General features: G+C 45.8%; 2 protein-coding genes across 2 annotated transcripts in view; one reads left to right on the forward strand and one right to left on the reverse strand.

Annotated features, from left to right (window-relative positions):
• Positions 1 to 357, forward strand: part of adcy2a (adenylate cyclase 2a) — a 58,072-nt gene extending 57,715 nt beyond the window's left edge. Inside the window, exon 26 of the mRNA XM_056601478.1 lies at positions 205 to 357. Within this exon, the coding sequence (XP_056457453.1) occupies positions 205 to 357 (153 nt within the window). The remainder of the gene's footprint in view (positions 1 to 204) is intronic.
• Positions 358 to 2,069: 1,712 nt separating this feature from the next.
• Positions 2,070 to 16,502, reverse strand: part of dnah5 (dynein, axonemal, heavy chain 5) — a 144,043-nt gene continuing 129,610 nt past the window's right edge. The window contains exons 83-88 of the mRNA XM_056601475.1: positions 15,188 to 15,391; positions 11,477 to 11,692; positions 8,329 to 8,541; positions 7,097 to 7,249; positions 5,531 to 5,762; positions 2,070 to 3,148 (exon numbers count right to left, since the gene is read on the reverse strand). Of these exons, the coding sequence (XP_056457450.1) occupies positions 2,997 to 3,148; positions 5,531 to 5,762; positions 7,097 to 7,249; positions 8,329 to 8,541; positions 11,477 to 11,692; positions 15,188 to 15,391 (1,170 nt within the window). The 3' untranslated portion in view covers positions 2,070 to 2,996. The remainder of the gene's footprint in view (positions 3,149 to 5,530; positions 5,763 to 7,096; positions 7,250 to 8,328; positions 8,542 to 11,476; positions 11,693 to 15,187; positions 15,392 to 16,502) is intronic.

Here is a 16,502-nt window from a genome sequence, read left to right on the forward strand (position 1 = left end):
AGTTCCTAATAAGGTTTTGTGTCCAGCAGCCCTCTGTAGACGGATTTCATTGTTTTCTTCTTGAAGCAATCCGATTTTCTGCAAAGGTTTTGGTTCCCTTCCCAATGAAGGCGTCGTACTGTGACCTGCACTGGGAGCTAATCAAGCTAACGAGCCATGTCCTCTCTCTCCCTCTCCCTCTCCCTCTCCCTCTCTCCGCTCCAGGTGACCGAGGAGACCAGCCGTATCCTTCTCACGCTGGGCTACATGTGCTCCTGTCGCGGCATCATCAACGTCAAGGGCAAAGGCGAGCTCAAGACCTACTTCGTCCACACGGAGATGACTCGCTCGCTCTCCCAGGGGAACGTCATGCCTTGAGACGCCGACCAGGAAAGATTGACTCGGTTTCGACACAAAACTATTCAGTTATTTATTCACTTTTTATTTTTCGGGGGTACCGCTTTTTTTTCACGGCCAATGGGAAACGGCGAGGACAGCGGACGCTACGCAGAAGGACCTTGACTACTTTTTTTTGTTCAGCGACAAACGTTTGACTTTTAAAGGTAGAACTGAAAAAAAATTATCTTAATAAACATCCATCGTCGGAACAATACATGGAGCCCAACGTATGGACGCCAATGACACCGCTGTAGTTGTTATTTTGTCATGCATAGAAGTGTAGGTGTACTGTGTACAGCAGGAAGACAAGCTAAAAGGAAGGACTGGACTCAAACGAGTATACAACAAGATGGAAGACCGATATACGACTGCACACCGATGTTGATCATTCCAAATATCCTACCTATCAAGGTCGCTCAACATCGGACGGAATCAACGTCCAATCAAAGTAGCAGGGATCAAACACAATTAAATCCAACCATTCGAATAAATATATTACTAAAAGAGTGCTGTGGCAGAAGGGCGTCTTGATCAGGACATGCTCTGGTGAATGTGTATTTCGGTTGGAAATTCGACGCGGCCGATAAAAACTTTAATGGACGGTCACAAAGAACTGATGCAACCTTTCAAAGTAGCCATGCAACGGTAGCAGCTTGCATTCATTCTCAGCTTTGCCTTCCTCCTCCCCCCCCCCCCCACACCAACACCCCAATTCCCCAGGAGGGTCGCCCCACCGTAGGGGTGTGGTTCTGCGTGGTGTGGTCAGCTTGTTCCTGTGTTCGCGTAGCTTTGCTATTTTTACGTTCCGGTTCCCTCCCGACTTGGTGAAGTCACTCGAGTTAAGGTCGAGTTATGATTGGACGTTGACGCAACGCAAGGGGACCCATTACGTCCTTGCAAACGCTCCTTTGCGTCCACTGTTAGGGCCTGCGTGCGCAATCTTTGTCTCGAGGCGACGCAGCAGCAAGGGCTGTGATTGGCCGGTTAACATAAACCCAACGTAAACCCGACACAGAACCAAAACAGTCGAAGCGACTGCGTGGTCATTGTGTCATCGTCCAACCATAACTCTCGCTTTGTCATTATAGAGACAGTGCAGTTAGGTGATTCCTGAATTACATAGTGCATGAGTACTGCTGTGTATATCGGATACATCTGGATATAGGCGAGAGAGCGAGGGATGGGATCGTAGTGTACATACGCCACCTGTTTCGTTCAACGCACACAAACAATGGATGTATTTAAAGATCGACCAGCATAACATACAGAGATAAACATTGATTGAGAAAAAACACTGTCCTGTTCTGAGGTATCAGAACAAAACTTAAGATAATATACGTCCTAGTTCAAGCGGCACCCGATAGAAGAAAGATCTCGCTTTTGGTTTTGATAATACTCAAACTCTTGCGTATATTGTCTCTCCTTTCACTTCAAAAGAACAAAGAGGATTTCAGATTCCCCCCCCCCCCCCCCAGCCTTATTCCCAGGCCTCTGTACAGGGTAGTTTTGCAGTGTCTTCTGTCGTGTGATTTTGTACAAAAGAAAATACTATCAAAAAAGTGTTTTGATGTTTTTTCGACGATGTTGTTGTTTAGAATAGTTTTTTTTTTCCAGTTTGTTCTTTTGTTAAGAAAAACAATAAATACAATTTATATGTATTTCAATGGGTTTTATTCTCCCACTTCGTGCAGGCATCTTTTTCAAAGTCTGTATTTGTTATAAATATATATTCCGCAAGTTATATCAAACAATCACAGCTCACATGAGACAAATAATGTATTGCTTTCTGAATTTAATGGCTAATCTACAAATCCCAATGCTCAGTTGTAGAAATCGAACATAGTTATCCAGAATATGCTGTTTACTATTTTTTAGTCAATACCTAAATAAAGATACTTTTTCCAAAGGGATCTTTACAAAATGATAATTACAATTAGTTTCCAGCTGTAAATTGCACTTCTGGAGCTAAGCAAACCTAAACACCAACACCATTCCAAACATCGTATCGTTGTACATTGTTAAATGACGACCATTTAGACATTACATTCTATGAAAGAGACCAGTGCCAGTTCATTTCCTCATATGGTTTCCTTCAACAGCTTACGACTTCAGCACTGGGAGCTGAATAAAACTTTCTTTGAAAAATAATTAGTTATTTTTGTGCCATTTTACTCAATGTTCTTTTCCATGATTAAAATAATTGCTGGAAATTGTTATCAAAATATTTATCAAAAATAATCATGATCATTATTTCTGCCCAAATTGCCCAGCTCTGTCAAACAAAGTAAAGCATGAGCATGAGGAGGAATTAATTACACCCAGCTAAAAGCCCAGATTGAATATACTTAAGGTATAAATGAATATCATCATATTCCATCTTCAATGCATTAAAGTCGATTAGATATGATGACAGCACTTTGGTCGTCCGAAATGCAGTAAAACGTTAAAAAGAACCTCAAAACACTTGAAACACATAGAAAAATCCTGGTTAATGAGCAAAACGGTTCCACAACACTTTCTTTTAAATAAACTGCAACAACAAAAAAAAACGATAACTCATAAAAATACTTCATTAGCCAGCAGCAACATGTAACCCTTCCCACGACCAACCACATAAATTACGTGACGTCGCAGAGTAGCGCCACACCACGCAGGATCCAGTACTCTGGAGCCAGAGAGGTCTTCAGGTCCACGGCCGCGATGTAGTTGGTGTCCATGCGTAGAGGCTTCTTGTAGACCGGGCAGGAGTATAGCCGTGTGTCCTTGACGCCTGCGACGCACAGGGGAACATACTCTGTGAGTCCTTACTTTACCGAGGAGGCCATAGAGAAACACACTAAGTCCTATGGCATTTCATCCGTACTCGTTTGTGGGATTTGCACCCATCTGAATAAATTACTAGGCTTAAATGGATTTGAGAATAGTACAATGGTAAAACCCAAATATGAAAACAACCAGCAGCTTATAAAATGGTTAAAAAAACAATGTCTGGCTGTTATATAAAGTTATTCATACGCACAAATTGTAATATTGGATTTGTCCCTCATGGACGATTTAAAGTAGGTGGTTAGCGAACAATAAGAACAAAGGACAACATTCAATATAAATCGCACACACAGATGGGCCTATAGACAATAAAAACCTAACAATACAGAGAGCATAATTGTTGTACTCCGACAGAATAATTATTACGGCATATTTGACGCCCACTAACGACACATAATGCCCTGAGAGCTAGCGGCATGAAACCAAACATCGATTGATTTGCACTGCATGTCACTGTAGCACATAAAGAGCGATCTCATGGCAGAAGCCAGCATCTCTCCGCCTTGCATCCAAATGTAAAAACACAAAACAAGGAGGATGCATTGTGACACTCGAATCGGTGTCCCATCTCGACGACAACAATTCCCTCCTTAACGCCAGCCGTGGATTCAGCGGGGCCTGTCGCTGAATACGCTCTCGAGGGAGGCCGCCTGTCAGGTGCGTCCCCCTCTGATGGCCTGCTAATGGGACTGGTGGAGTGGCTGGGCCCTCCAACCCACTTGTAACATCCCTCCGGAATGAAGAGCAAGCCGGGGCCATACACACACACACACACACACACATACAGAGACACACAGCGTGCTAGCGCCGAAGATTCTCGTCCTTTGTAAATCCCCAACCGATTCACGATAAGAAAAGACCTGCGCCAACAACGGAACCAAGAATAGTCCACAATCGCTTGGGTGGAAAAAGATCACAACACATTCACGCCTGAAAGGCAAGCAGGGAACGGATAGTTGGGGTCGAGTGCACACGTACACACACACAAGCACAGCCGACGCTCTGTGTGTGTGTGTGTGTGTGTGTGTGTGTGTGTGTGTGTGTGTGTGTGTGTGTGTGTGTGTGTGTGTGTGTGTGTGTGTGTGTGTGTGTGTGTGTGCATGCGTGCGTGCATGCGTGTACACACCAAGGCATGTCTTGGTGTTGTTAAATCATCTCCAGGCAGTCTTTGCTCTAGGGGGTGATATGTGTGTGTGTGTGTGTGCGTGCGTGTCGAGAGCGGGAGGTGTTAGGAGTGTATGTGTGTATGTGTGTGTGTTTGTGTGTGGAGGGCCGTGGGGTGACAGGTGATGACGGCTTCAGAGTGCGGTTCCATCCTTGCCGTTGGTGGAGTCTAGTGCTCCAGTACTCTCAAGAACTAATGTTTACCATCTGCCCGTAGATCTGTTCCCAGACTAAATAAATAGCAATCCATTTCCACTTGACATTTAAATGGCAGTGCGAACGTCAAGATGAGAAGAAACAAGTATAGAGCACAATGTGTCTCAGAGAGAACAAGAGGAAATACAAAGAGAGGTTTATATTCACTCCTGGGTTGTTCCATCACACACCAAGAGATGATGACCGCTACGAGAATGCATGAGATGTATTGACAATTGTGTGCAGGAGTTTTTAATGCGTAAATTGCTTAAAATGTTCAGGTTGCAATGGAACTTACAAAATGAGCAATTCCCCCACTCTCCATTGTGTAAAACAGCAGGGAAAAGGGGGAAAGTGGATAAAGGAAGAATGTCTGTTCTTTAAAGAAAGAAATTGTGAGTGTCGAGTTGGCCCTGAGCAAAACACCTAGCTGCTCGACGAGCTGGCTGCTACCTTGCATGGTTGACACCGCTGTCAACAATGTAACTGTCAAAACTGTCAAACTGTCAAAAGTGAACTACAAGCAGGCTGCAGTTCACTTACCGGCCAAAGGGGCCAGTAATCAGAAGTCCTTTTCTAGCACAGGCATGTTTAAATGAGAACTGATCAGATTTTCTACTTTTTGGGGCAGGGTTGCTGAGTCTAATCTAACCGCCCCCTCAACTCAGATCCAAGAAGAGGTGTGAAATTGATGTGACACACAGGTGTGTGACACACAGGTGTGTGTCACATCAACAGTTCACCGGTAACCAGCAAATAACAAGTCAAAGCATGGAGACACACAAGTTCAAGCGTCATCTAACGCAAACCGTACATATCACAATACATCACGCAACCGGAAACAAGGTGGGACTCCGCCCTTGCCGTTCTTGGCACCTTCACCCCCCCCCCCCGCCCCCCCCCCCACCCCCATCCACCTGTAGAAGTCCTACTCCAGCGTCCCGCGACCACTCGACCTCAGACTCACCGTTGTTCTCGGCGTACATGCGCACCACTGGCATGGGCTCGAAGAGGACCTTGGGCTTGGAGTCGACCAGCCGGCAGCCTCGCCGGTCCCAGCCCGCCCCCTCCAGGTGCAGCCCGTACACGTAGACCCCCTGGGAGGGGGGCTGCGCCACGTCCTCCCTCATCCAGCGCGTCACCTCGTTGCAGAGCACCATGCGGTCCAGAGCCCAGCCCTTATTGGCCCGGGTGATCTCCTGTGGTGGGTGGGGGGGGGGGAGGTGGAAGGGAGCGTGATTAGGGAGGGCGGGACTCCCGGCTCGTTTGATGACCCGACGTCATATAACAGCATCTGGGCGGCGTGTGGCTCAGGAGGTAGTGCGGGTCGGCTGGTTGGCAAGGTTGCTAGTTCGATCCCCGGCTCCTCCTAGCTGAACGTCGAGGTGTCCCCTGAGCAAGACGCCTCACCCTGACTGCTCCTGACGGGCTGGCTGTCGCCCTGCATGGCCGACACCGCTTGCGATGCGTGAATATGTGCATGAATGGGTGAATGTCAGGCAATATTGTAAAGCGCTTTGAGTGGCCCCTGGATAGATAAGCGCTGTATAAATGCAGTCCATTTACCTAGCTATGCCTACAAAAAAATGCTACTATTTTAAGCACAACGCAATTTCCACTCACTCTACCAGCGGGCGTCATTGAGCAAGATGACCGCACCCACATGCACACCCCCCCTCCCCTGCCTGCTCTATATGTCTGTTTAAGTCAGCGTAGGCTGGAGAAAGGTGTCTGCTAAGGGACCTCCTGGATACCACTACACAAGTGGGACCACTGTGGAGATGATTTATACAATTAAAGTTCCCTGTAGATAATAGATGGACCCCCCGCTGTTTACCATTCGGAGGCCTTGGCTTCCTCGGCAGGATTTAAAACAGTGAGCATGTATAATTCACAAATATGAATGTACATATATATATATATATATATATATATATAACACAACAGCATTTCACCCCTTCTCCAATGCATTATTCAGACAAGTACAAGCAACAAAGGTAGCGGCGGTGCATTATAAGTTGGACTGAAATTGTGTGGGTGTGCTTTTATCCATAGTGGCGGTTGAGTGTGTGTGAGTGTGAGTGTGTGTGTGTATGTGTGTGTGTGTGTGTGTGTGTGTGTGTGTGTGTGTGTGTGTGTGTGTGTGTGTGAGTGCGCGTCTGTGTGTGTATGTGGGCGTGTGTGTGTGTGTGTGGGCGTATGTGTGTGCATTATGTTAATAGTGGGTGTGTCCATTTTGTTTTGGCATGTCCATATCTCTATTTCATGTGGGTCCATGTTTGTGTGTCTGTTTGTGTGTGTGTGTGGGCGTGCGTGTGTGTGTTTGACCATATTTGTGTCTGTTCGGTCCAAATATCGGTCCACAAGCATTTCCTGGGTCTGGGTGTTTGTGTGTGTGTTAGTGGTTCCATATGTGTTTGTGTGCGTGTGCCTGCCCATATGCGTGCCCATCTGGCTCCCTCCCCCTCCCTCCACCCCCTCCCTCCACCCCCTCCCCCCCTCCGCTGGGGCGGCGGCGGCACCAGATGCGTACCTGTCTCATGGCCGTCAGGAAGCCCTGCGGGTTGAAGAAGCCCGTCATCCAGAAGCAGAGCGGCCGTCCCTCAAACAGCCACGCCTGGAACTGACGGTTGCGCTCCAGCAGCTCTGTGAACCAGAAGCCCAGGGTGCTGGAGACCCACGACGCCTGGGAGAAGGGAAACGCACGCAAGCGCACAACAATCAACACACAAAGAGAACGAGGCACGATGTAGGAGGAAAGGAAAGCGAAAACAAGTGAGAGGTAGGAAACGCTTGAACGATGAGGGCGGTGAAGAGGCCACGAAGGAGAGAGCAGGACAAGGTACAGGAGTGGAAGAGTTTGTAAAGTGAAAGTAAGGGAACACATAAGGCCCAGAATTCACTCCAGGGCCATGGAGAGACCATAAAGGGAAAGGAGACAGCCAAACAAGAGACAGGAAAGGAAGAGTTTGTACAGTAAAAGTAAGGGGACACATAAGGCCCAGAATTCAGGCCAGGCTGGATTTTCTTCCCTCTTCTCTCAAGTTATTCTAATCGTTGTTAAAAACATGTTTGTTACAGGGGAGAAATTTTCCAGAATGTCGAGGGACTGATTAAAGGTGTTTTGAGAGATTATGCAAATAGATAATGATGTTACAGTACATTTCCAGTGGTAGAATTTGCCTACTCTTGACTTTGACATTTCCCCATTATTTCCCCTTATTTTATTTTTTTATATAAACCAAAGTGACAGAAATTTGTTTCCATCTATCATGGAAATGGGTTTTGTGAACTATTGATGGAATTCCGCGCTGCAATGTCAAAATCTGTTAAAATTCACAAACAAACGAAGAGCAGCGCGCCAGCCAGCGAGACAGAACATAAGTGGGAGACGGATGATGCTTGTCCGATGCCCAAACACAGCGACACAGTACATGATTTGTCATTTGTTAGATGGAATGGTACCAAAAATGACTAAATCTGATAATAGCAAAACACATTTACGGGAATAGGAGCATATTCACGGCGGCCTTGTGTGTATTTGTGTGTGTGTCTGTGCATGCGTGCAAGTGTGTGTGTGCGTGTCAGGGACAAGATTTTTCATTAATAGCTTGGGGAGGCACCAAGCAGCAGCCATGAATGCGCGTTTGGTTCCCTGCTGGAAGCGAGTTAGCGTGTTTTCCTTCTTCTTCTAAAACTCTCCATCGCCAATCTGAAAAAGATATATTTATCTAGCAATAAGAATTCCTATATTTCTTTGCTGACCTTCTTCCAACGGGCAGGGATGCGGGCGTCGTACATGCAGTCCAGCGCGTCCCTCAGGTTCTGGCTCATGATGATGGTGCCGTCGATGGCCAGCTTGAGGTCGGTGAGCGTGTTGCGGACTAGCACGATGACCCGCTGCATGCGGTCCACCTCCTGCCGCAGGAAGATGTTCATGGGCTGGAAGGGCCCCATCTTCTGGAGACGCTCCCGCACCTGATCGGACGACAGATCGGAAGAAAGATCGGACGACAGATCAGACGATGGATCGGACGATGGATCTGACGATAGATCGGATGCAGATTAGATTAATAGAAAACCAGAAGAGAAAAGTTGTTTTTTTAGAAACCATTCGAACACAACTGTTTATTGTGCGCTTTATAGGCAGAACGTCTTATTCAATGACAATCGTGAAGAGTTTCAAAGGGACATTTTGAACAAGACTTTGGAGTCTGGAGCCTTGATTTATTATAAAGTGTTGAGGGAGACATTCTTGTGTTCTGGTCGTTTTTTCCGGATGTTTGATGCGTAAAAACTAAAAGCTGCTTCATCAGCCGTGGTTGTAACGCTGGGAACAGTAAGGATCTGAGGACACACTTCTAGATTATTCTATTCTACCAATTCGCCAGGCTGAGGAATTACTGCAGGATCTATTTGTACAATGTCTTTATCGACGTATTGTTTTTATTTACATTTTGATATATTCTGATTTGATTGACAGCTGTGATGTCCTTATTCGGCGGTGGTGCGGTGGGGGTCAGGTGCTTAATGAGAAACACCTGAACCTGGCTCATTAGGAGCAGTTCTCTCTCTCTCTCTCTCTCTCTCTCTCTCTCTCTCTCTCTCTCTCTCTCTCTCTCTCTCTCTCTCTCTCTCTCTCTCTCTCTCTCTCTCTCTCTCTCTCTCTCTCTCTCTCTCTCTCTCTCTCTCTCTCTCCCTTTCCTTCTCTCCACCAGGCACTTTAGCAGCAGACAAATTAGTTCAGAGTGGTTTTATTTCTAATTTGGCCCTCACCCTTACAGGGCTGTTCAAAGTTGGCTCTCAATCGGAAGTTCAATAAAATACTGAAAAAGTGGACCATTGTGTTTTATCCATAAGGAATGGGGCTATATATATATAATGACTGTTATTATAAGTAGTACACAGATAAAACTTAGCATTAAATACTAAAGCAATTATGAATCAATTATCACATTTCTAATCTTTCACGCAATCATGCTATTTATTTGATATTATGGCAATGACTATGGCATGTTGGCACGTGGTTTTGATGGACGTTTCTCGGAATTTATAACCAGGGCTAGAACAACAGCCGAAGAATAACAGGAAGGGGTGGCAATCCGTGGACATGTTTTGCTGTATGCAAGACGACAACGAAAAGCAATTCCAGTATAAAGTCTCATTGTATTGAGATACACTGTGTTCATAGTGTTTCTTTTGGAAACACTGTTTTGAAATCCCCAAAACCTCATCATGACAGTGTGGGGATTATTTCTTATCGGGTCAAAAAATAAAGAAAGTTGTTATGCTATAAATTATCTGCAACGGCGTGACATATACCAACATTTGCGCACACACACACACACACACACACACACACACACACACACACACACACACACACACACACACACACACACACACACACACACACACACACACACACACACACACACACAGTATTGCAGTCATCCTCATATTCATTGACTTCTGGTATGCATCCATGAGATGTTATCTGGGAAGAGTACCTATATCATTCTTCCCCAGATAAGACATTTATTTCAAATGTGCCCACGCTCCAGACCTAAGGGCGTCTTCAATGTGTGGTTTCCATAGATACATCTACTATGGCGATTAGATTGATGCCCCGATGGAAATGAAATGCATGGTTCACACGCCTTCCATTACTGTAATAAAAACCAACCCAAAACTCTTACATCTATACTATACTGCTGTATTGGAAATACATTATCCACTACTCAGCTATCAGCTCAGTATACCAACGCCCTATTCTCCAGAAGCCTTTGCTTTGAAGCCACTCAGGACTTTATGGAGACCTGAACCCGGACCGTTCATTGAGATGCATTGGGTTATATTTATCCTGTGCGTATAAGTAAGTGATTCTTTCATGCTCTGTATTCTAATAATCGATGCCACTCTTTAGTGGGTTTCATGAACATTGGCCTCTCCCAACAGACACTGAAACATGTCACATTGTTGATAATGTAAAGCTCCTTCACTCTATTACACAGATTGATAGCTTTTCCCAAAGCGTCCCTGAAGAAGAACAGAGAGACAGATAGACATACAGCCAGAAGGACAGACAGGCAGACAGACAGAAAGAAAGAGAGACAGATGGAAGAGCAGACAGACATATAGAGAGAGACACAGACAGACATATAGAGAGAGAGACACAGACAGACACACAGAGAGAGAGACACAGACAGACAGACGGACAGACGGACAGACGGACAGACGGACAGACGGACAGACGGACAGACGGACAGACAGACAGACAAGGCGGGTGATTTGCGTGGTGCTGTCTCTTTACACATGTGGCAATATGCTCTCACCTCATGGTGCCATGAGCCCAGGAATAAAAAGCCTGTAAATTGGCCCCAACACCACCAGTGACCTGTGTCCCAGAGCCTTTTTTTGGCTCTCTGCCTCCTCACAATATGATGGCGCACAGACACACACAGACACACAGACACACACACACACACACACACACACACACACACACACACACACACACACACACACACACACACACACACACACACACACACACACACACACACACGGCCACCTGTACCTCTGTATTCCTGTCCCTTTCCTCACCCTGTCACTTGGGTAGACTCACACGACTCAGATTAACCTAACACCCCTGAACCTCACACCTCCACCCCAGGGCCAACAAATTAAACTAAAAATTCCAACATTTACATACATCTACTATGGCGATAAGATCGATGCCCCAATGGAAATGAAATGCAAGGTTAAATTGCCTTTTATCAATAAAAGAAATCCAATATTTTTACATTTATTAACGTGACCATTTTAAAAATATTAAAATTGGCATTTTTTAACGAAAACTCCCCCAAAAAGCAAACAAACAAACAGGGGGGGGGGGGGGGGAGTGCCTCACCTCGAAGGGGACGTAGTCGGGGGGCAGCTTCTCCAGCATGTCGTTGGCCAGCCGGCCCACCACGGCCTCGCGGGTCTCCCCCCCGCCTGACGAGCTGTCCTTGGGCTGGATGCTCAGGATGGTGTCCAGCACGTCCTTGGCCAGCTTGCTCTGGTACGTGATGTCGGCGTTGGGGTGCAGGCCAAACACCTCGGGGGTGTCGTAGGCCGGCAGACCCTGGGACGGAGGAGAGAGGAGAACGTTCTGGTTGGCCCGGAGTAGAGGGGGGTTTTGTGTTTGTTTGTGTGGTGTTTGTGTTTGAGTTAAATTAGTTTTTACAGATTTACACTTTGATGATTATAGTATCCATCCATCCATCCATCCATCCATCCCTCCCTCCCTCCCTCCCTCCCTCCCTCCCTCCATCCATCCATCCATCCATTCATCCCTCCATCCATCCATCCATCCATCCATCCATCCATCCATCCATCCATCCATCCATCCATCCATCCATCCATCCATCCATCCATCCATCCATCCATCCATCCATTCATCCCTCCATCCCTCCATCTATGAAATGCCTACTGGGCACAGTAACATGTGTTGAAAACAGCAACCTTTTACAGTCAATATTTACTTGGAGGTGTCATCTAAGTCAGATACAAATGGTTAGCCTCATAGCAACATTGCCTAAGTCATATTTTAAGGTTCATCTTGTATTTAGCGGCAAAAACGCCTTAGCCAAATAGATAGACTTAGGCAGATAGTGATAATGGAATGTAAAACGCACTCTGATTGGCTTAGGATATAACCAATGAGGCGTAGTGAATAGGTTAATAGCAGCGTTAGGAGAGTAGGTTTACTTTAGATATCACAAATTGGCCTAAATATGAGTTATGACGAAATGCTTCATTTTCTCTTAAGGGCACTTTAGGGAAGGTGTCAATTAGCCTGGTGTTCCAAGTTAAAACAAAGCAGTCGAACATAGACAGATAATTTATACAACGGCACACACTTCATGACCTCACTTTGATCCATCAAGTGACCATCTTCGAAGGGGAGGTTAACGGTAAATGCCGCAAAACAAGGTGCACTGTGGACATTGTGTCCTTCACGTCACAGCAGAAATGCCGACAAAGTGTTTATCACAGAAGCTTTGATTTGGCTTACTTCGAAAAAGGAGACATTTACGATAAGTGCAGCATTGCCCACGTCAGTGTTGACGTCTCAATAAAATGTAGACAACAGAATAGGACCGGGGAATTCGTTTTCTATCGACCAGACGTTTGAAAGACAGAACATTCCATTAAAGCAAGAACATATATTTAACCGACGGTCAAAACAGCCTTTACCCTTTTATACCCTAATAAGCTTTAGAGTCATCTTGGCTCCAGCAGTCCTACTGCTTTATTGCAGAACCTCTGGGATGAGACGCCACAGAGCCTGTGCCGGAAACAGAGATTTCTTTCTCGGGATAAACTCATTCTTGAGAGTGGATGAAGCTTTCACAGAGGGATTTTTAATAAGTGCGTTTCTACAGTGGCCCGTCTACACAGTGTTAATTTTAAACCTTTTCAGACACTTTCCTTCTTGCTGGTGAACTGTGTGTTTGCCAATTACGCGGTCCCAGCTCCCCTCCTCCAGCCACGTGATTGCCGCAGCAGACATGTGTCGGCTTTGGCAGACTTATGGCCAGATTTGAGCAGTCTGATTCGTGAGACTAGCTTCAGAGTAAAACATCCATCAACATTTTCATTCAATGCATTTGAACAGAAACAGTTGTATTAAAAGGATTTTATCAGAGATATTGCAGTGAGTTTGCGATTCAGCCCCTTACTGATCTTGGGGCACTAAGTGGCCCCGGCGCGAACTCATCTTTCAAGCTAGCCAGCAGACAAGATGTCAGGATTGTGACAGTAATAAGGTTCTTATATGGAGATGTGTGCGTGTGCGTGCGAGCGTTCCTGCATGCGTGTATGTGTGCAAGAATCGTTCTCAAATCACAAACATTGTTGAACCTATTTACGTAGGAATGTGATGCGAGCTATTGCAATTATGTCTTTCATTCCTCGCTATTTATCTTCCGTTGATATTAATAATCACAAGTACCACCAAACCAAAACAAAAGAGGCCTCTAACCGTACTGAGGACTGATTTGACTGACCTAGCGAATAGTAAGCAGTCAGCGCTTTCGAGCTACGGCAATTACAGCCTAACAAAATGACAAATCATTGTTGTCATGTGAAACTACAGGAAAACATTCTATACTTCTTCCCTGCCCCCACAATATGAGGAATGGGAGCTCGCTGTTAAGACAGCCTCCGGATGAAGAAGATCCAAAGGGAGATGGGCTGGGCTGATTCATGTGTCCACCGCTTTGCTCCCCATCTACCAGGGAGGAGATGGGACAGAGGAATCCACAGACACGCGCGAGTCCAGAGACAAGTGCAGCGTGTTCGGATGGAAGGTCCCTTTCACTCCCCTGTTGGAGGTCAATTAGCTCCTCTCCACCAGAATTGTATGTCCGCCCCTTGTGTTAGGTTGTGTGTGTGTGTGTGTTTCCACATGTGTGTGTCAGAGAGAGAGAGCAGAAGAGGGAGACCAAGAGAGTAATAGTGAGAGTGAAAGAGAACGAGAGCAAGAGCGAGAGATTAAAGGGGGATGGTTATATTTTATATTTTCCTTTGTTTAGTTTTTATACTGCTTTGGCAATGTTAAGGTTTTTTTCCAGGTTTATCTGCCTATAAAGCAATTTTTTTCTATTGAATTTGAATTACAAATTCACCAGAGAGAGTGAAAAAGTACAAGAGTATGTCAGTGTGTGTGTTTTTGGCCGTGGCTTTGTTTCTGTCTTTTCCCGGTCTCTATTTGTGGGGCGGTGCGAAGGAGAGAGCGTTCTGAGCCTCCCAGCTCTTAGCATCCATCATAATGAAAGTGGCTGTAATGAAACTAGCACTGCAACCACCCTTAGACATGAGCACACACACACACACACACACACACACACACACACACACACACACACACACACACACACACACACACACACACACACACACACACACACACACACACACACACACAAACACACACACACACACACACGAACGCATAGACCCAGCACACTCTAATAAATCAACCGTAATCTGTGAACAAATAGGAGCTCTACAGAAGCCCACTTAGCCGAGACTGTACGTGTCTTATACAACGGCACGTCAGACTCTGCAGCCAGCGTCACCCAGCAACCAAACTAACACAATGGCCCCGGTGCACGCCACACCAACGTGTGTATGTGTGTGTGCGCGAGTGTGACTGTGAGTGCGTGCGATACTGCCCATGTGTGTGTACGTGGGTGTGTGCGCGAATGTGAGTGCGTACTATACTGTGTGCGTGTGTGTACATGTGAGTGTGCGAACGTACACAATGCGCACACACAATGCTCCAGTGCACACAACACCAGCATGTGTGTGTTTGTGTGTGCAATATTGCGCATGTGTGTGTGTACGTGTGTGTGTGCGTGCATGTGTGTGATTGCGTGTGTGTGTGATTGCGTGTGTGTGTGTGTGTGTGTGTGAGTGTGTGTGTGCGATATCGTGAACATGCGTGTAGGTGTGTGCGCACGTGCATGCGTAACAGTTAAAACCTCTGCGTGTTACCCCGCTGTTTGGGAATCGTGTGTTGCGCGTTTCAACGACATTTTCCCGGCATTCCCGATGTTTTGGGTTTTCCCACCTGGATGTAGGCGAGGTACTGGTCCACGCCGGAGCAGCGGGGGATGCTGTAGCCCTTGTAGAAGTGGAAGTCGGGGCCGAACATGTTCTCGCTGAACCACACGGCGGCGAAGGTGTTGAGCAGCCGCTTGTCGTAGTCGTCCGTCACGCGCCCGCCGTACTGGATCTCGCCGATCATGTAGCGCACCGTGTTCCAGGACACGCCCTGTGGGGGAGGAGCCAGAGGCTGGGTGATTCAAATCCTATGTCGGGGGTGAGCGGTTTATGGTGTTTGTGTTGTTGATGCATTTGTTTTCTTATTATTTAAATGGATACGTTATTTAGTTAGTTAACCCTAACCAAAGTCATTATAACCAACAGGAAATTAACTATGATACAACCACCAAACCCTAGCTGCTACGCTAATGCTAGATGATAACGTTTATTACTGCATTATCTATCGTTATTGAATGGATCATTTATGTCCCCTTATTATTAAGTATTACCAATTATATTCCACTTACTGAATAGACAAAATATAACAAACTGAAGGTATTACCTGCATATGATATGGGCCTATGGTATATTCAAACATACATATGTATACTGTACATACAGTATGATGTAATCGCAATAACACTTTACAACTGGCTGGAGCAATCGCGGGGATCAGAGTCGACTGGTATTTATATGCTGTTTTATATGCTGTGCATTCTGTACATTTCGCCAAATTTTTAACTAAACTATTCTATTAATTACTTTAGCATTATAACCCCTCCAGGGTGAATAAAGTACTTATATGACTGTATGTCTGTCTGTCTATCTATCTATTTATCATATTCCTGCCTGCATTAAGTACATCTCATCTTGGATACGGACATTCACATATAGGCCAGAAATAACTGAATTGAAATGCATGGTTGCCCTTGGTACTTCTGGGAAAGGTACTGTGCATTCTGCTATTTGCATGTGATGCGCCATCTGTGACATTCAGATTTAAGCTTAAGTGACCTTCTCAAGGAAGTCCGTAAGAATTTGGATTTTCTCCGTCCTACCCCGCGTGTAACTACCAGACGCTTCGTTCCTTAAAGTGGCTGTAACATGTTGAGCTTTCAGGGTCACAGCTGCTGGCGTGGACTTGAGCGCTGAAGTCCCACCTAGCTTTGATACTACCCTGGGCGTAGCGAAACCACTCAGTTTGGCCACCTTGACGCTGCGCTCAAAGTTCAAACCATTTCAACTTTGAAGGCATTTCATGTTCACTAATGGTGTTCAGGTTAACTAAGGTTACTTTTTTTATTGATGTATTAATTTTTATTAATTTAAATGCAGACGTT

This window comes from Gadus chalcogrammus, chromosome 11, assembly GCF_026213295.1.
Source record: "Gadus chalcogrammus isolate NIFS_2021 chromosome 11, NIFS_Gcha_1.0, whole genome shotgun sequence".
Taxonomy (NCBI): domain Eukaryota; kingdom Metazoa; phylum Chordata; class Actinopteri; order Gadiformes; family Gadidae; genus Gadus; species Gadus chalcogrammus.